This window comes from Pocillopora verrucosa, chromosome 3 (assembly GCF_036669915.1).
Source record: "Pocillopora verrucosa isolate sample1 chromosome 3, ASM3666991v2, whole genome shotgun sequence".
Taxonomy (NCBI): Eukaryota; Metazoa; Cnidaria; class Anthozoa; order Scleractinia; family Pocilloporidae; genus Pocillopora; species Pocillopora verrucosa.
Genome location: NC_089314.1, coordinates 12,653,283 through 12,673,782, shown reverse-complemented (window position 1 = coordinate 12,673,782; position 20,500 = coordinate 12,653,283). Strand labels below are relative to the sequence as shown.

The following is a 20,500-nucleotide window of genomic DNA, read 5'->3' as shown; positions in this document are numbered from 1 at the left end:
CTCTTAAGAGTCTGAGCCAATGATATAAATAGAGCTATTGGTCAGCGTTCTCATTGTTTTTGCGTCTGTCAATTTGATGCTAAAAGCACGTCAGTATAAGGTTTTGTAGCCAATGCTTCTCAACCTACGTCTCTAGAAAATAAAAAGACGCTGATTAATATCAGCGAGCCTGCAATATGCCATAATATTGGTCAGAAGATTTTTGGTGCAACAGCTGTCACTCTAACATCTCAATGTGGATGTCTGCCATAACAAACAGTGCACTAGCGCAGGGGGGTCATAAAAATGCTACAGAGCTTAAGGGAGGATCAGGCGAATCTTATCATGAATCATGATGAACCAAAATCCTCCACCAATATCTCCCTCCCCTCCCCCCGATTATAAAATAACGGTCTGTGCTGAATAGCTTGTACAGCCCCTCTTAAACAATTTGCACTCTACACGTTCATGCGCACAGCACAACAAAAACGAGAGTTATTCAATTGTCATAGAAAAGACTTGTTTTAAACATGTCAGTTAACTATTTATTCTCTTTGCACTATTCACATATTTTAGCATACTGCCGTCCAGTTTTAAGCTGTACTTTTACACAATATTTTAAAAGTACTACAGAAGTCGGCCAAGTAAATGAGCATATAGCCAGGTCTTAGGTTCTTGAACAAAGTAAGTAGTGGAGTGGTTATTGTTATTGTTAGTACAGACAGAATCTCACATACTAATGTCGACGCAAGACCACCCGCTTGCTTACCCGCTTGCAAGCGCTCTTTAACGTTTACCTAGTACATCTTATGCAGTTATTTGTGGTCTATCGAAAGAACACTACGATTTGACCTAAACCCTGATAACGAAGACCAACGTGCCACTGGAAGATGTTATCTACACTTTCTCGAGTCTCCTAGTCACTTTCTTAAATTCCCATCTTCTCGCTATTATTTGTGCAGTACTTCTCGAGGGTAGTCGGTCTTTCATAAACTAAAATGCTTCTTTTCTCGTCGCTAGATTTTTCATGAATTGATAACTACGCGCTAAAGATGACATCAGCTCATGCCGCACAGTTTGGGCAATTCGTGGAGCATGATACACTATTTCAATTAGGTAAGTAAAATTAATTCCATCGAAACAACAGTCTGAACAACATTTTTCTTAATAGGTTATAATGATGTAGTAAAACAACTGCGATTTCTTCGTGACTCCAAGTGAGGGAAACCTACAGAGCACTAAAAGTGAATCTGTGGTAAGTGTTTCTCATTCAGTTAAAGCAATATCGCTCATTTGTGTTGTTTATCCGGTTCATATGTGTTTCCTGATGTTTGATAAAAAGCGTGAAAAGTCTGTATATCTTACAGCGTTCCTCCATGATTATGATACAACCCTTTCATTCTCAGTCTTACTGGCGCCGAACCACCTGTAGGGAAAGGGAGCCGTCTGTCCCCGCTCTTCTCGTACAGGACCTGCTTTACAATGTCAAGGGGATAGTCCGTCTAGTCATCATAGTCATATTTGATATTGAGTGCTAAACATTACCAAATTCGCGATGTACAGCTTTACTGAATGGCTGCCTTTTATCTTGGATCTCGCCTCCTGGAGTGCAACACCTTCAACAGACAGACGACCTGCAGAAATTTCGAACAAAAATGAAACACTAGATCCTTGAGGCTTAATATTGATTAACAGATCACCAGAGAGAATGAAAGTGATGAAAAAAAAGGTAACCCAGCAAAAAGAATATCAGAGTAATTAAGAATATCTCAGAAAAAAATGAGATCATTGGAAAACGTAGCAGGATGTTTTTCTTGGTTCGATTTTAAAGAAAGATCGTTGTTTTTATAACAGCGGCATCCATCGTAAAGGTTTTGTTTTTACTCCCCCAACAAGTTTTGTCCAAGCTACCAGCTACGCACGTTTCCCTCCAGAGGAAAACAGGCAAAGGGAATTTAAGTGAAACGCCCCTCCCAGTCGTTGTTTTAAAAACCTTTGATTGTCCCGTGCGCTGGAAACTCGATGTAAATGTACGCTCCACTCTATACCTAATGTTTCAGGAGTTCGTCAAATAATTATATATTCACAAGATGGGAGAGTTACGGACATAATATTCGCACCATTCTATTTGCTATGAAGTGACTAGAATTGGCATAAAAGATGCCCTGTGCATTAATGTGCAACTTACTTGCTCTCGCCTTGCAGATGTATTTGAAGCGTGTGGTGCACGGGTAGTCATTCCATTTTCCGTCGGACTTCAAGACAGCGCAGTCCTCGTCTTTTTTTCTGGACCGACCCCCATTGTTTGGATCACCCGTCGCCCAGTTTTTATAACTTTGATGAGTTCTAAGAGAAAGACATAGCGCCTGAACTTGAATTGCCGGGTGAATAATCAAACTTCATTTTACCCTTGAGCAATGACTTAAAGGGCGATATCGCCTTTTATCATATAAACTACTGTGTGATACAAGGATTTCCAGCCCTGAGAAAAGCCGTAACAACACGCGTGAAAAAATATCGTATTTTTCACTTGTCCTTCACCATTCTCAATCCAAGGTCGCTTGTCGAAATTTTTTCGGATTATGGCTGCAAAAACGCTGAAATAAATTTGTTTCACGCACAGACAGCGACAGCGTTTATTGAAAATCACGCCCATCGCCCATGAAGTTAGTATATATATATATATATATATATATATATATATATATATATACATACATATATATATATGTATATATATAACTAACTGCAGACAGTACTGTTTCGGCCTTCTGGGCCTCATCAGTGCAGTGCTGATGCTAGGATGGAGGTAAGGCTATATAGCCACCCCAAGTGATCTCACACGTGTGGTATCATCTAAGCCATGCCAGAGTGCTCAAACTAGATAAACTAGTGAGCATGCATGCAATATATATATATATTATGTACATATATATTTATCCAACCATAAACTATATTGACCAATTTCCATTAAGCAGTAAACAACAAGGACAGTACACATGGTCAAACTCCTAACAGCTTTTTCTACCCAGTCCCCCTTTTTTTGTCTTGTGCCTCCACGCAGAGTTGTAATTAATATATAATAATAATAATAATATACAGTATTTATAGAGTGCTAATTCCCAATGGTCCAAAGCGCTTTACATAATAAAAATAACAAAATCCTAAACCTACAAAACTACATTGTCATTCTATAAAAATTCCCAATGGTCCAAAAGCGCTTTACATAATAAAAATAAGAACAAAATCCTGAACCTACAAAACTACAAAACTACATAGTCATCCTATAAAAACATCATCATTCTATACAACATCATAACCAATTTTAAAAAGCCACGTCTTGAGCTTAGATTTAAAAGAAGAAAGGGAATTACAAGATCTAAGTTCGAATGGAAGTGCATTCCAAACAGAAGGGGCGGCAATAGTAAAAGACCGGCCACCATAAGTTTTAAGATTAAATCTAGATGTAGAAAGTAAAAATTGATTGGAGGATCTGAGAAGTCTACCAGGTGTATAAGGCTAATTACCTGTCGCTCCACGCCCATTGTCCTTCCCTTTGTATATCATTGTAGCCAATCCACATGAATGACTCAGCCAGCAGATGTTTTGTGACAAATTCTTGTTCTTTGGCGTTACTGATGCTCAGCAGGTCAGAGCGAGATCTTATGCAATCATTTCTTGCCATGTACCACGTGTGCGTGTTGTGTCTGACCAGGTAACAGTACACCATGTCTGTTCCGTTCATTAGGTGGGAAACCCACCCACGGGGACATAGCGCTAGAGAAAAATCAATCAAAATAGGTTGTAAAGCCGCGTGAGATGAAAAAAGAGAGAAAATTTTGAATTTAGTCTTGGAATAGACCAAGTTGAATATTTGTTGCAGGTGGGGGACGAAGAAAAATATGTTACCCGTCGGAACGGCTCGAACCTCAGATTCCTCGGTCATGCAATCGGATGCTTTGCCCACTGAACTTCAGAGAAATTTGCTTCTTATTGGTTTTGTACCATTCAGTTGGTGAAAATACAATTGCGTGGATGGAAAATTTTAAGATTCAAACCGTCACAAGGGACTCGGATCTATTATCAACATCCTTTATCATGAAAAAACTCACTTATTTGATGTCGCCTGCAGATTATACAACATAGGTACTTACGTTTAGTGGTTGGCTCCTGTGTAACGACGGGTTTTCGGAGACTCCTCCATGTAAGAACAAATCCTTTCCTCTCGCGGGAACCGTCGGAATGCAGACGTATGCGAGCGTGGTTGGACATTGTTTGGAACTTTTCATCAACTGAAATGAAAGGAAAAAACTGTCAAACTACGAAAATCCAAATGGCCAGTGCAGTGCTCTTTTTCTCAGTATTTCGTCATCATTCTTGGAATCTGTTAAGGTCAACCTAGTGGTGTGGATGGTACCGTCGGAGACGACAAAGCACTTTAAAAATCAAACATATTTAAAAAGACAAAATTGAAACTGAGACTTCCCAGAGAAACTTGATATTTTATGTCTTCAAAATACGGGACGTAACAAGAAAGGAGACTTTGAACGAGCAGTCAAGTTTAAGTGAAAAACCACTCAGCTTATCAGTTTTATTTGGTCTGATGTATCGAGGAGCAAGAAGAAATTACCTGATTGTCCACAATGTCTTCCTAATGATGGTGAATTCCTTGAGTTACCATCACGTACTTCGACATAATCGTATCGGCAACCTCTACCGACTTTATGTATGTCAAATATTTTGAATTTCAGCTCAATGTAGTGGCCACGTGGCGCCGTAATTACCCAGATACAGTCCGCATTAGGAGGATAGCTGCCTGGATACCCGGGACTGGTCAGTGTCCCAGTAGACTCCGTTAGCTGCCGGCCACACTCTGTAAACATCAGGTGAATGAGCTTCGTAAGAACAAGCTAACTCTAGGTATATAGACCATGATTGGGCCTGTTGTATCTGAAAATGTTGTGATTGTTCTCAAATGCCCAGAGCCAGACAACAGTGTCAATAAAGTAATTGGTTTTCACCGATCACCTCTAATCATTTTTGATAATGGTGATGATGTTTTTGATTATTTTGATGTTAAATAATGCTCATGATAATAAGTAATTATATAGTACTAATAGCCTCACCATTTGCAGTTTCCTTAACTTCCACCTTCTTCGCTTCCCATTTGGCATTAAACCCATAGTAACCACGCTGTACATTTGAGTGGAATTTAACCAGCAGGACGTTGGAACTTGAACGAAGAACAGCCGGGAGTTTGGAGCCACAGAACTTGCCGATGCGACGGGACGAGACAGTTTGGCCATCGTACACTGAGACGGAATCATCGCATAATGGATAAGAGCCTGTTGATCGATAGGATAACAAAAGGTAATTTTTAAGTTGCATTCAAACTATATCGAGGAACGAACGCTTTCCTCGCTGCTCTAGAACTGTTACTCATTTGAGCAATCGCTGACAGGGTTGTACGCAAAGTTAACGGTTAAAGAAATTCACTTTTGAAAAATTGTGTTATACCAACGTTTCTCAAATCCACTCCAGATATAAAAAAAAGCGGTAGGATTTAAGGACAAAGTTGTCGAAGGGTCCTGCCTCCAAATTTTGACCGAAGCGAAGGGTACATGCTTCAGAGGCGCGTTTATTCAAGCGATACCTTAATTTAAAGGAAAACCCTTGTTTGAAGATATCATGTATCGTTTATAACGATCTGTACATACCAGGTTCATAGTTTAATGTTTCTTGATAAACGTTTTTGAAAAATATTGTGAAATATCAACTTAAAAAATGGCCACAGTATCCTCAAAATGTCGGAATGGTTTAACCCATGAAAAGGAAACATGAAGTCAGACTCACCATAAACATTAAAGAAGAGAAACTTAAATTCAATTCTTTGTCCATCTGGCACACGAATAACCCACTCGCAGTTCATTTTTCCTGGATAAGGCTTAGGATAGTTGGGTGAATTAAATCTTCCGCTGACCGCTTGGAATTCGTGACCACAAGCTGTAAGTGAAAACAACAGTCCTCACTTTAAACATGTCACATATATGTTAAAAAAAAGCAAAGGTACAGCAAAGAGACATGATTATGTAACATTTGAAAGGATCAATTTTTTTTAAACGCATTCATAGACGTAATGTTCTTTGCAACCCAATCCGTCGGGTAGCTTTACAGGATACGCATTCAAACTCAACGAAAGAGAGAACGAGACGCTAGAGTTTGGGGTAGCTTTATTTGGAATCACCGGCGTGGCGGATTTGGTGCAATATGACAGTGTCTATCAGGAGTATTGGTATTAGGCTTTCAAGGTCATATCGACTTCTCAGATACATACCGGACGGGCATTTCTGCTCATTGCATAACCTCTCATCCAACGGTTTTCCCTGGCAAGTGCGTCCATTTCTACTGGGTTTTGGATTGTCGCACTGCCGTACTCTGTGCTGTTTACCACTACCGCAGCTTTTACTGCAAGTGTTCCATGAAGTCCATAACGACCAACCACCATTAGTGATCACCACCGGAGTTACTGAAATCATATCAATGGAATATCCGCACAATGTGACTTTTTTCTTTTGTGCGCCACAAATGTTCCAAATTTAGACAAGATGGAAATGCAGTTTAATGAATGTTGTCCTTTTTTTTGGTTCTTTCAGGAGGACAGGGCGTGTATGAACCTCTGCTAAACTTCAGAATGAGCCAATTTCTTCCCACAGTGTTTAATAGGTAGCAATAACACCATTGTAGTTTATGCAATTATATGGCATGATAAATTTAAATGAGGGACACATATTTTCTGTACTTGCTTAACTTACCTGGAGACTTGAAGCGATCCTCAGCACATAAATAAGTTTTGTCCCAACCATCTCTTCCGTTCTTCGCATACCATCTCATACAAGGTAAGCCTGCAATGCGGTTCGAATACGACCACACAAATCTAGACGACCAAAGATTCATGTTAGTCTATGGGACGTTTAAAATTAGAAGGACTTTGGATATTACTGATACTCGACATGTCTCTCAGGTCCATCCTCTCAAAAGCATTCAGCTTTCCGTCGAAGTTTCCCTATTGGTTGTCTCTCCGACAGGAACTACAATTTTGACATCAAAATCGCTGTTCCTTGTACATAATTACAAAAGAAACATTGTGTCACGATTCCGTATTCTTGAAATTAGCTTTCTGTTTCTTGGGATCAGTAGAAATATAACACCACATAAACTGCGTCAATTCCACGGAATGTTTTTTGCTTTTGTTAAAACACAGAATCCAAGGAGGTCATCCTCTCTAACTCTGTTGTTAGCACCAGTTGGTTGTTTTATGAGGGTATGATACTTTTTTTATAGAAGTAATTTATGAAAGGAAAATCATTTTGTATTTTTTTTCATCTACCTGTAAATCTTATTGAGGGTGGAGGCAGTGAACAATCAAGCATAGCTACTTTTTCAACAATTCTTAGCCACGTTGAATTCAATTTCTTTGTAAAGAAAACGCTTGTCAACCAACCACTCTTCTACAATTTGTTACTTTTATTTTACTTCCTGGTATTTGAAACTAACCGTGAAATTGTTGCCTTAAACCACTTCGACCCTCGCTAGCTCACCTGTAGGGAAACCCGCCGTCTGTTGAGATACACAGGTAGTTATTGTCCCAACGACCTCTTTTAGTACCTTGTGAATCCTCAGGAACAAGGATTCGTGTACACTCCCTGTTATTAACTTCTCCTTGGTCTGACCAGCGCATTTCTGGTTGCCTCTTGTCCGCCGCCGAACACAGTAGGTAATCCTTAAAGGTGAAATAGTCCAATCGCTCAAATATTCTTACGCATGTTTCATTTGGGCCTGCTCTTGGTTTTCGACCAAAGCTGAAATCTTCCGGGAATTTTGGCCATTCTGTAAAAAACGATGATCGGTTGACCAATGGTTTAGAATAACGAAGAATACCTATGACATGCTGCATAGACCTCTTTTACAATTGCTGGGCTAATTTGTTCTCTCTTAAATGCATGTAGCTCTTCAAATACCTTGAACGTACACGAGAAGAAAGAATTATCACAGAAGCAGGCCAATGTGCAATGACGTTAAAGAACAATAACCATGCCGGCGTTAAACCAAACGAAGTCTTTGTCTTACTCTGTCCTTGAACAGGAAAATAATATCACATGTACTTTTGTGGAATTGGACTACACCAAAAGTCAGCCAAACTCGTGAGTTAGGGGGTTTATAAGGTAGGAGGGCTGGTACAGACAATTGAAAACTTTCTATGTTACAATACACACTCCCAAAGTATATGGGAACTTTTAATGCTTCAAACATACCTGCACACTCCTGTGTGTTACACATCCTTGTATCGGAGGCCTTACCCACGCAGTATTGACCCCCGGAAGACGGTTGAGGATTGGTGCAGGAGCGAAGGCGACTCTGAACTCCTCCTCCACACTTACGTGTGCATGTTGTCCAGGGCGTCCACCGGGTCCAGTTGCCGTCTGGGAACAATTTTAAAATAAAATTAAGGAACATTTAAGATGGAACAACTATAAGAATAATTATTTTCTTGTTGTTATTGCAATTTTTGTACAGAGAGCTGGCAGAGATGGTGTAGTATAAATGCACCCTCATGGAGGAGATTTTATTACCGAGTTCAATTCCAGGACGTAGTGTCATATATGGGTTAGGTTTGCTGTTGGTTTTTTTTGTGCCGTTTCCCAAGTTCTACTGTTTTCCATGCCTCTCTCTAGAAGTACCAACTTTCCAAATGGATAATGATGTAGATGGACGGTGAAACCACTTCGAGGATGTGCCTCGGTTTAACTCCCTGATTATATTTGTATTTTTGTATTATTTCACAATTAACTTAAAACTGACGCGAGCGTTTTCACTCTCTCTCATTTCTCACTGGTAAGAAACTAAAATTTACTTTCATACACGAAAGGTAAGGCGAGATAACCTTTCTGCCGAATAAGTTTTCAATCACAGCATTTACTTAGATTGTACTTGCCGGGAAAAAAAGCAAACACACGCACACACACATACACACACGTGCACATTGAAATAGCTAAAGCCTTAATCTGTTGCAGACCAAAACGCTTCCTCTGACGATTGAGGAACGGAAAAGGGAAACAAAAAAAACACGAATAAAAGGTAACACTAATTTAAAAAAAAAACCTACCGATGGGTTTTCGATCTTTTGTAGCACACAGGAAATATCTGTTGCGTCCCCAAGTCGGATCACGTGGTTCACTCCATTCCAAACAATTGGCTCTTTCCTCAGCAGTTGGCGCATGCGTTAACCACTTGAATTTGTAAATTCCGTCATGTGGCCAACAGAGATAAGATCTGTCCCAGATCTCATAGTAGGATTTCGTTGGTGTGCGAATTTGGAGGCACTTTTTGCCAGGTACGGGTCCTCTGGTTGAAAAACTAACACCAAACACAATTGAAAAATAAAATAACGTGAGACGAGGCAGTCATCCTGTTTGGTAAGTCTGATTGGTTTAGTTTGGCTTCCGAGACTTAAGATACACAATGCACGTGTTGAGGATTTCTTCATAGTGAAAAAGGGGCATTTTAGAGTTGGTTTTTTATGTCAGATAGATTGGTATGGTTGCCGATGTAAACGAACCTCTATAGGGACAACACGAAGAAGTGAGAGACAAGAGCTTTTACAATGTACCCAAAAAAAGAACTGGAAACAAAATATTTTTTATCTACAATTATGACTCCAGTTAAACTAAGAAGGTTAAACGTTGGGAACGAATAAGAACAAGCTTAAAAAATTTGTTCAAACTCGTGCAAAGGTCTCTTCCAGATAAATATACGGTGATCGATGAAATTTAATAAAAAAAGCCCGTACTAGTTCAATGGCCTTAAAATTAGGATCAGTGCTCTGCAATGAAATTGCAACTAAGTTATTGTTCAATTCCTCTAATTTCAATGGTCTCTAAGTACGGTTTCCGTAACAGTTGTATAGGTTTGCACTTATTCCCATTGCGCATCCTTGATGCACATTCGATTCAACGCTAAGGCATGCCTTGTCATATATTGAGCTCGCGCAAAGAATCAAAAACTCAACAAATTAGAATGCAGATGGTTAAAGGGGGTAAGTTTCTATAGAAACTATGGTGTTGCGTCGGTTGGAGAGTATAAAAGGGTAATTTAGAGTTAATAACGTAAATTGGCCACGTTAAAGGGTTTAAATGTTAACGTTTTGAGCGTTGGCCCTTCTTAAGAGCAATTGGTGAAGCTCTGACGGAGGGCTAACACTTACGGTGGCCAATTTACATTATCATCTCAGTTGATAGTACTAAATTACCCTTTAATGCAGATGGTTGCTGCATTTTACGCGGTGTAACCATATTGCCTTTGTATGTAGGGTGATCCCCACATTTTAAGGAAGATCACATCCTTTTCTTCTTCAAAGGACTAATTAAGGCGGTTTAACTTCAAAGCGGTGGCTGCTGTTACCTGAGCGAGAGAGATTTCTTGTCCTTTCTGTAGCACATATAGTTGTCTCTCCAACTAGCTGATCTATGGTGAGTTATTCGAATACATCTCGCATAAATACTGTAAGTCGCGTTCTTCCTCATCTGCCCATTGCTACTCCAAACAAAATCTTGCGGGAACTTTGGATAATCTAAGAATGAAAAGTTGAATGACACGAAAAAGTTGAATGAAACGAAAGACTGACTTTTAACAGCTGTGGAAATCGATCCTGAGTCAATTCACAGACAGTTCTTAATTTTATCATCTGAGTATAGGAGACCATGAGAGGATATTGCATTTTAAGCTATTTTCAGAGTGCATTCCGTAAAAAATAGTGATGGTACGAACCTGGACACCTGTACAGGAGGTTTACTTGCTGGATGTCCAGTATACTCAAGTTAGTATTGCCAAACGTTTTAATGGACCGTTGTCGTGCCACAATGGTCGGTAAACCGTTTTTAGAGAAGGCTTTCGCGCCGTAGTGCATGACAGACTTATAATCGTACTCCACACCAAGACTGTCAATCCTCCGTGAACTGTATTTGTGAAACGCGTACTTGAACTCTGCAAAATGAGAGAAGCAGATAAATTCGTCTGGGAACAAACGTTGTATATTAAAACAGAACATCATACATTTGGGTACCAATATTGTCGGAATCATGGACCAGTCGATTGGGAGATTTCCCAGACCTGAGGTCTGAGACACAAGGATTTGTGTGTCAAATATCACCCTTGTCCAATCGTAACTTACAAACAACTGATTGAGAGATTGATAGACTAATCGATTGCTTTATTGAAGAGTTCAAGACGCTGATGAGAGGTAATGCACGCGAAAATGTTCGGTGCGATAAGGTTGACTAAATCAGGTAAGGAATAACATAGTCCAACTCAACATCCATCAATAAATCCCTCTGTTAAACAATTGAACAAAAATCCCATCGATTAATGAAACATAACTAGGTAGCTCGTCGTGAGGATCTTATAGTGCAGAACTTCCTTAAGTGAATTAATGTGTTTTCTATTTACAATTTAAAACTCACTGGGTATTATGTTTTCCTCCTTGATTTCAATATAGTTATCTCTATCGGGGCGGTTCTGTTCGTGCCAAAAACCAACCAAATGCCCCAGTTCATGGACCACAATACCATGGTGCGCGCATCCTCGTCCAAGGGAAGTGGTTTGTCTACCACCAATTCGGCCAACATCAGAGTTACAACTTCAATGGAAGAGTAAAAAAGGGTTCAAACCAATAAAGCAATGTGCTATCAAAGCATCGGACGACGTCAGTTAAATTATTCCTTTTTACAGCTAAGATATTATACAGTCTAACCTCTGCCTAACGGCTACCATGGGAGGGAGGGAGGGGGGGGGAGGGAGGGAGAAAAGTGCACATATTGAAATAGAGGAAAAAAGCTCCATAATCAAAAAATATTATCGTACGGATACTTACCCTTCACCGTAATAAAATTCCACGTAATCCACCTGATTCTCCCTTTCTACGAATTTGATACAGGTATGTTTTTCGTATTCTGCCATGGCATCTTTTAGAAGTTGACGAATTTTGCTGTTTCCAGCTGAAATATAAAAAAGGGGAATTACGGATGATTACCGACTCATCAGCTTCTTCCATATGAAAGATATTATAAGAAACTTGGAAAACTTACGAATGCTGTATGCTATTGTATACGGTATGATTCCCTTTGGCCATAGGTTTGACCTGTCTCTTATTGGAGCCGAGCCATCAACTCCCTTTCTTCCTACATTTCTCCTTGGCAGTTTCATATCCACCTGCCACTCGCTGCCTTCTTGATATTTAGCTGCAAAACACCAATGATGATAAATGTGATTTATTGATACAATCGAACCTGTATCAAGCAGAGAATAACGGGGTGATTCCTTAATACAGGTTCCACAGACTAGGCGTATTTTAGAAAACGATAAACAACACCACTTTATGCCACAATTGACCACTCAAGGAGTCACCATAGGGTTTTCTGACCGAGCGAAATCTGGGTGCGAACATAGCGCGAGCTTTAAAAGTGTAAAAATGCAAAACAAAGATGGCGGTGTGTTTAAAAACAGTTTAACATAATACAGTTTTTATGTGGTGGAATCTAAGGTTTCTAGCAACCGCACCCGTAATATTCATAGGCCTTCTACGCCTGAAAAAGAGGTGAACCGAAGAGAAAACACCGTGGAAAAGATTGCCAAAAGGCGACAGATTCGAAAGTTTACGCATGCTCCGATAGAGATCTTGGCGAAGTTCTATACCATTACGTAATGTTTTGTGACAAAGAAAATTGAGATCTTTCGAGCAAGATATATGGCGTTTCCTTCGGTGGAATTTCCTAAGATTTTCTGGACCATCAAACATATTTGTGCCCTTCCTAGTGCCTTTTGATAGAAAATATTCATAAGACCCAAATTTGAGAATGAGCGAGAAAGCATAAAAATTACAAATAGCGAGGAAATTGCCTCTGTAACCCCTATGCTTTCGGCTTTTAAATGGTTGGCAAGACAAATTCCACAAATTGTGAAAATTTTGAGAGATTTCACTGGAGCAAATTGAAGAAACTTAAAGGGAAAGCCAAATTATCGCTGGCGAACGCCTCCCTTCGTGGAGAATTAGCTTAATAACGAAAATCATATTGATAATATTTACGACAGCAAATGATAGCCCGAACCTCGCTCATCGCCCTTTTAATGGCTTTTAGTGACCTAAAAAAGCGAAAACATAAAAATTTTCTAGGTAAGCAATTAAAACCCTATGAAGCCTCCTTAATGAGCAGAATCTCGCTCAAAAATGTTACTTTGATTTTGGAAAGAGTCTTGGATAAAAAATTACTTGAAAGATTATTCCTAGTTTTATTTGCGTGGTCCTACTTTGACCGTTTAATAGAGGTAAAAGAGAATAAAAACAGGTCTCTGGGACTCAGTAAAGGGTGACCGATTAATACGGTGCTGCTAAATACAGGTTTGACTGTGATGAGTAATTTGTTGCTCCTCTCATTTCAAGTGCAGGGGATGAGGAATATTTCCCAATCTATAAGCGGAGGACACAGATCCAATCGAAATTGCTTTTCGCGGTCAATTAAAGACAATATTTCTCCTGCTGTTGGTCAAGAAGTGATTTGGTTCCTCTTAACTGTTGTTAATTTAAATCTGCCAGAATTCTCACACAGCTGTTTTAGTCTGATCGACTACACTGCTCGTGAGTAGCCCTATAGTGTGCAGTTGTAAGACAAAATGAATAACTAATTCTGTTTCACAAACATACAGGCATGACGCTATCGACATTGCTGATTCTAACAGTATGCAGGACGGGTGTCATATGAACTTCGTAATATAATACGTTCACCGTAGAGTCTCTGTAGCTCGTTGGTAGAGCATCGGAGCGCGGAATCGATTCCTCATGGGGACTCAGAACTTTTTCTTTGTCCCACGCTCGTGACAAGACGAAACATATCTTTCACTATTTCATTATTCTGTTTTGTTGCTTAGTTTTGAACGACACGTAGATCAGCCCTAAACGACAGATTATGCGCTTTCGATTTTTACGCGTGGTGACTGATTTGGGCTTTGCCACGGGATAGAAATCTCTAGCTCATTATCCAATTGAGTTTAACACGGAACGAAGATAAGGCAATTAACTCTGAGAACAGAGAGACCGACCATGCTTGTTGGTCTCATAGAAGAGCTCTAAACGGAACTATATATATATTGACAAGCGCAGAAAAACATAGATACGATGATGGCGTCAGAAAAGTACTCACGATCTCTTGCAGAAATTACTTACGGGTTTGTTGAGAAAACCTGCAAACGTGAGACGTACGCGGCAAAACGCAACAAAACCCCAGAGGGTTTTGATTCTTCAGCTTTAAGTTCTGCTTGTGGCTGAGCCGAAAGGACAGAAAAGCTAATAAAGTGAGTTAGTAAAATCATTTTTTATTTTGCCGACTAACCATTCGAGGAAATGAAATGTCCAAGCAAAGGGTACCCAGGGAATGTTTGCAGGTAAGACGGTGAAGCATCAATACACGTCGATTGACAAAATGAACTAACATTTCCTGCAAACGTCGCGGGCGGCTCATGATGTTAATCGTTTCGAACGCCGCCAGAACTCTCCTTTGGTACAACAAGTGAGGACAGTGGCGTTGGATTCCAAATAGAAAAGTAGACAAAATGCCTTCGAGAGTCTCCGGACAATTTTTCTGCTCAATGAATATTTTGTTTTGTCATACCCTTGTCGCTGTCGCGTTTTATTATATTTATTAATCGGATTTGGAGGACATAACAGAACAGAGAAAGAAAGGCAGCGAACGGAAAAACAGACACTGAGTGTTAAAACAATGTGGACAACAGCCAAAAGGGTCATCACTTTCGTTAATTAATTTAAACCATAGTATTCGATTGGATTATTGTGTTGATAAGACGCGTTGAAACATATATCACTGATCACTCAAACGTCACTTTACAACAAACAAATTGAGAGCAGGTTTCTTTTTGTTCATGAAGAGCTGTTTTCTTATGATAACTACTTTACTCTTATGATAACTAGTCAATTTTTACTTATGTATTAAAAGTTATTTGATTATCTTTAAACTGGAACAGCTACCAAACTTTCCTGTTATCGCAAATCTACAACAACAACAAACAAAATCTCTTTTCTCTTATCAGCTTATCAGGTCATGGGTTAGGTTCTAGGCATTTCTGGACCAGATTCAAAACTCCTGCCACTAAAATTTGTTTTAGCTATCAAAATGTGACCTTGAAAGCAGTATGGAATTCCTTAATGTTTCTACATCTCAACAGTCTCAAGTCAGTCGTGTTTTGGCGTTTTTGTTCGAATTTCCAGATTGTTCTTCCCCACAAATCCCCTCACGTCCAATTCCAACCTTAAGACATCGCACAAGGAGCTGTTTTGTGGACGTGCTACTTAAAAATCCAATTTGTCCGATCATTAGAATTATCTTTGCAACACACCAGTGTCAAATGTTCCTGCGAAGTGTTACAATTTTATGTCCAATTGACTGCCGCTGACAGACGACTGAACTCCGGGTCAAGAGGTTGACGTGATCTTGAAAAATAAACGTGTCTTTAAAGTACACAGAAAGCCACAGGCGTGATCGACTTAATGGAAATCCTAAGAAATGAATCCACAAATCTTTTCAAGAAAACACCTTTTCCACGCACCCCCGCTCTTGCACGTGTGAGGTGCACGTGCTTGCTGAGCGTTCTGACGTTTGCATGAGTTAAACAGACCAAGTTAATTGCTACCGCTTTTTCTTCTTTTAATACCACAGTGAAATCATTCAAAAGCGGGTCTTTTTCAAGTGGACACTCTATCTTAGACAATGATGGCTATCCGCCTGATGTATTTAAAAAAAGATTTAACTAAATCCCTAGCCATAATGACACCTTTGATTTATTAATACACCTGAATAATGCTATTCGTAGAAAAGACTGGGCTCAAAGTCTAAGAAGAAACAAGACGGCAGAGAAACGAAAACGACCTCGTTAGATTGCCTAAGTCAGCTTTAGTAGTATTGCTCATATCATTGGTTTAAAATTTGAGCTTAAACCTTTTGAAGTAACTGCAGCAAAAAAAATACTTAATTTACAAAGTTCTCGAGTTAGTTTGTTTTTGATGTTGTTGAGTGTGAAAATCCACCATGCCTCAGAAAAAACTGAAATAAACAGTTAAAATAAGTAAAATACTTAAGGTAAGAGAGAATCATCCCGACTGGGTTAAATGCTAACTAGAAATGTACATGTACATAGAGTCCATTTTTATGACGATGTTCGTTGCATTGGAGTTTTTGAGAGCTTCCGTGAAGTCGTGCCGGTTATCATTAAAACCACTTTCGGACCCGATTTAAAGGAAGTGTAGTTCCGGCTTGGAACTCTTTACCTTTTCCTGTTATGACCAGTCAGCGCGAACGAACAATAAACAATGTGAAAATTCATTTGCAGAATCTACCGCCACAGACAATGCCTTTTATGAGAAAAAAGTCTTCAAAAGAAACTTTGAAATGCGACCGGTAAATGCATTTACGCTCACTCTCTTCGAGTGAATGGAATGCCAATTGGAATTGAGTTTTCGATTAAAAAAAAAAGGAATATAGAGAGGGAGAGAGAAAGAGAGGGAAGATAAGAAAACACACTTGTAGCACCAGAATAAATATTTAAACAGTTAATGCCCAATGTGCACATGTGCGTGTCACGATGTTTTATCCGCTTACCAAGATTACCTCACGAACCGGAAACAGTCATGACGTGCCTGTCTACACCACATGTGTGAGTCTCAATTAAATTCGCTATGTGTTATCTTAGAATCTATGCGGCTGATATCTTAAGAAAACTCAGCTACAAAGTATGCTACTTCCATCATCTAACAATCTGAGGCAGAATCACAGCTGGAGTGCTTGGTTTTCTCGCTTTTATTTTTCCAACGGATACCTTTTATATAAAAATTACTACACCAGGCAAGATTCAATAAATTTTGATGTCTGTAGTGAGAAATACAATCGAAAGTATGATGTAATCCGTTCGCGACGAGGCGTCGAAATCGTAAAAGAGCTTTTCAATCAAGTGATTATGAATTGGAGACGGTTTCATTGTGACAAAGTTGCAGGTCACGGGGTAGGCCGGCTTCTGTCATTAAGTAGTTGTGTATGTAGTATCACTGGTAAATACGTCAGTTAAACACCCGATATTTGTCGAAAATGAATATAGATTGAAAAATAGGAAAACTTGGCAAATCATTTTCTAAGACAACCAGTCAATTTGAAGGCCTGCGGACCAACCGGGGAGTGAAGACAAAAAGGACTGGATTCGAATGAGTGTCAAAGTCGGGCCTAATGACCTTCTCTTTATCTCTGGTTTAATCAAAGCCACGAGGATTTGCTACCAAAGCTTTTGCTTCCCAGCTTATATTTGATCTCTTGGCCACCTCGTGTTTTGTGCGACAAGCACAATGTTAGACAAATTTGTTTCATAGCTGAGACGTGGCTGTCACGGAGCTTGAAATGTACGAGAGAGAACTCCCTCCCAGACAATTATTTTTTCGCTGTGGAATGCTTTTCGGTGAAATACCGACACAAAATGACACAATTTTTTTCCTGAACGATGGATCAAATGAACCGACCAGGTTCTAAACATGTGCCCTGATCAAGTTCCTAATTCGTTTTTGGAGATTTTGAGTCTGCTCACAGTATGTTGTCTGTAATCACTTACGAAGTTTAGCATATTTGGTGTAATATAACCTAGTACAAACACACTCAAGAATTCTGCCGTGTTGAAGGTTTCAATCTCCTCAGAAACCGAACACAGATATTTACTAAGTGTTCACTAAAACATTATCAGACCCGTCAAAACCTGATTATTCGTATTGAAGGCGAAATTCCCGGCTTAAGAACACAAATAATCTACGCGGGACCACTGTTTGCGGTTCTCTCTTGTGAAAAGCATTGCGAAAGCTGAGATGTGTACTGCCCTTGCTGTTGTTTTGCTGCAATTAGTGTCATGAATCTTACGCATTGAAATCTGAGAAATAAACAGACTACTTTTATCCGCATCAATGCCTTCTTTGCCGAGTTTTATCTCTAGAAATTTATGGCCACTGAAATGGTTACGGCTTCCTCTTAAAAAATACCCTCGTCGGACAAACCATTTGAGTTATCTATTTAGAGGAACAATTTTCTTAATTGAGCGAAAGTAAAATAAATCTTACTAGGGAATAAAGCAATTTGATTAAAGGTTTAAACTATGACACCAATATTAATCTCCATGATACGTTTGTGAATACATGGATGGTGGGTTTGCTTTCTTAGCGATGAAACTGTTGAAATGCTAGCGAAATGTTGGTTTTATTGTGTAACTCTTAAAATCGATTACGAAAAGATTATGTCAGAACTGAGTGCACTGTGTTTCTTCTTGGAAGGGAAGAAGCAATTGCACTCAGGGACCTCACTGAAACCGATAAGGGCTCAAAGATCACTTAGCTTGCGCAAACCGAATGATTCAAACAACCAACCGATGGGAAACAAATAAACTGTTGTTGGCCTTAACACCAGTCTACATACAATTGATCATTCACATACTTTCAAGATCTTTCTCGTAATAAAACAAACATCTGCTATAACGAGAAAATGAGAGTGGAAAATCCTTACCATAATTCTGATTGACTCTGGTTATTTCATCAAAAGCTGCTGTATGTTGTTTCGCCACAGGCGACATAAGCGATCTGCTGATCCAACTCGTTATTAGGATAAAGTAGAGCAAACCGTTAGGTACCAGCGCCATTGCTTTCACGCGTCGGATGCAGTATTTGGAAGATTCGTGCTCCAAATTCGCGGCTTTATGTAGAGCGCTGAGCGTACGTCACACGGGAAACGATGACTTATATCTATCCCTCTAAAAGGCGATGGCAGGTAGCAAATTACCTTGACAGGAAGCTCATAAAATGTAACACGTAACCGCGGGATATCGGGTGACAACATTCTAACCCCAGAGGACTGCGCTAACAATTTGAAAACTTTCGCGATCGTTGACAAATATAGTGTGAAGTTTAAAGTCTTTTTCCTTTTAGTTTTTGCTTGTTTTGTATGCAATCAGAGTTGACAAGAATAACTCCCAGAATTTTTGAAATGCTTAGTGAAAGAGTTTTGTTTTCTCAACATGAGACTTTCAGTACCTTTTGTTACGTTCTTATGCGGTACTCAAACTTCTCAACGTTAGACCAAACAAAAAAAGTTTTTTCAGGATAACTGAACTGACCATATTTTGAGTGCAGCGGGAGATAATATTTGTTTCAGAAAATGGCTTAAACAATCTCTTTAACTTTACTGGTGATAAACTAATGAAATGATTCAAGAGGCAAAAATGACGCAAACTTGTTTGGTTTCATCAATACGTCCAGAACCTGTAGTAGCAAATCTTACATCAGTTGTCTCTTTGAAAGCCCAAAATGAAAAGGGCCCGTTCAAATTGCGTATTTTGGTTTACGTCAGAGGAGTTTTTCGGACGTGTGCTCTGTCAAAATTTCAGTGGAACTTTATATAGTTTACTTAAGGGTTTACTCGATTCGCTATGTTCGTTTGTTTACAAGGCCAAGACCAGATAGAATTCTGAATTTTTCAAGGAAATCTAGGTAAAATCGAGACAGATTTTTTTAGTTTAAAGCTTTCAGATAATAGCTTTAGGGTAATGAGTAGTCACCAGAGGTCACAGCCCAGAAAATGAAACACAAGTGCGGCAGGAAAAGCGCCTGGCTAAAATTTGAAGGAATCAATGAATTGATACGAGGAAGAAAACAATGATATCGAAAAGAGGATATCAAAAATCCGGAATGAAAGTAATAAGATTAGGTTTAATCCGAATAAACGTTTATATTGTTTTTAACTACAATCTGTCACTCTTGGCATTTGGGCTGAGTGCGGAAGCGAAACTTAAGACAATTTGTTGGATCAACAACCTCTCTACCCTGAATTCTTTTCTATATAAATTAATGGGATCACCTCGACAATGTTTTAAAAAAGTTTATCGTTCTAGTATTTGTTTTGTCCTGTTTGTATACGAATAATCCTAATGGCATGAATGGTAGAAAGATTTGATAAATGTTCCTCCTTATCTCCAACAAAGAGACTTTCGCTGAATCAATGTTACATTCTTGTGGTGCACATAAACCCTTTCCATATTTCGAGCAAACTCGATTGAAATTTAGCGTCTTCACGAAAATAAGTAGGAAACAAAATGATGTATTGTAACTTCGCAACTTATTATTCTTTTAGCCCGCAGATGTTGCCTTTTTCATTATTTTTTTGATCTTTAACCTTTCAGTGTCTACATGAGAAGTTTCATATTTGAGTGCTAAAGAAGCTTTGCAGTAGGAAGTTCCTTGACCCAGCATACGTTTCTCAAGGTGAATATCACACGTGTTAAGCAAAGAAAACCATTACAAATGCCTCCTTTTTCCTCAGCACGTGCTTAAAGGAACACGTGAGCCATACACGTGTTCATTTCTCTTTTCCTTCTATTTTGTGTT

The 20,500-nt window shown here is 39.2% G+C and overlaps 1 protein-coding gene across 2 annotated transcripts; it reads right to left on the bottom strand.

The window, feature by feature from the left end:
• Nucleotides 1-497: 497 nt before the first annotated feature.
• On the bottom strand, nt 498-18,862 carry LOC131786505 (bone morphogenetic protein 1). Of its 2 annotated transcripts, XM_059103557.2 has the most exons (18): nt 18,627-18,862; nt 12,120-12,272; nt 11,906-12,029; nt 11,496-11,671; nt 10,804-11,019; nt 10,438-10,606; nt 9,143-9,393; nt 8,292-8,459; nt 7,578-7,866; nt 6,792-6,913; nt 6,314-6,505; nt 5,833-5,982; nt 5,106-5,324; nt 4,610-4,852; nt 4,134-4,271; nt 3,507-3,756; nt 2,168-2,325; nt 498-1,613 (listed from the first exon to the last, which is right to left on the bottom strand). In XM_059103557.2, exons 1-18 carry the CDS (start codon nt 18,757-18,759, stop codon nt 1,495-1,497), a joined length of 3,270 nt encoding a protein of 1,089 aa, XP_058959540.2. In that variant the 5' UTR covers nt 18,760-18,862; the 3' UTR covers nt 498-1,494. The 2 variants fall into 2 exon arrangements, with proteins under 2 accessions (XP_058959540.2, XP_058959541.2); XM_059103558.2 differs by lacking the exon at nt 6,314-6,505 and having other exon boundaries at nt 18,627-18,861.
• Between the last annotated feature and the right edge of the window lie 1,638 nt (nt 18,863-20,500).

Bases quoted from the DNA above. Each gene is read 5' to 3' on its own strand.
- LOC131786505 (XM_059103557.2), bottom strand. From the start codon at position 18,759: ATGGCGCTGGTACCTAACGGTTTGCTCTACTTTATCCTAATAACGAGT. The intron at 11,020-11,495 runs GTGAGTTTTAAA...CTCATTTTGCAG, and splicing joins GGAGGAAAACATAATACCCA to AGTTCAAGTACGCGTTTCAC. The intron at 3,757-4,133 runs GTAAGTACCTAT...ATTTTTCTCTAG, and splicing joins ACAGGAGCCAACCACTAAAC to CGCTATGTCCCCGTGGGTGG.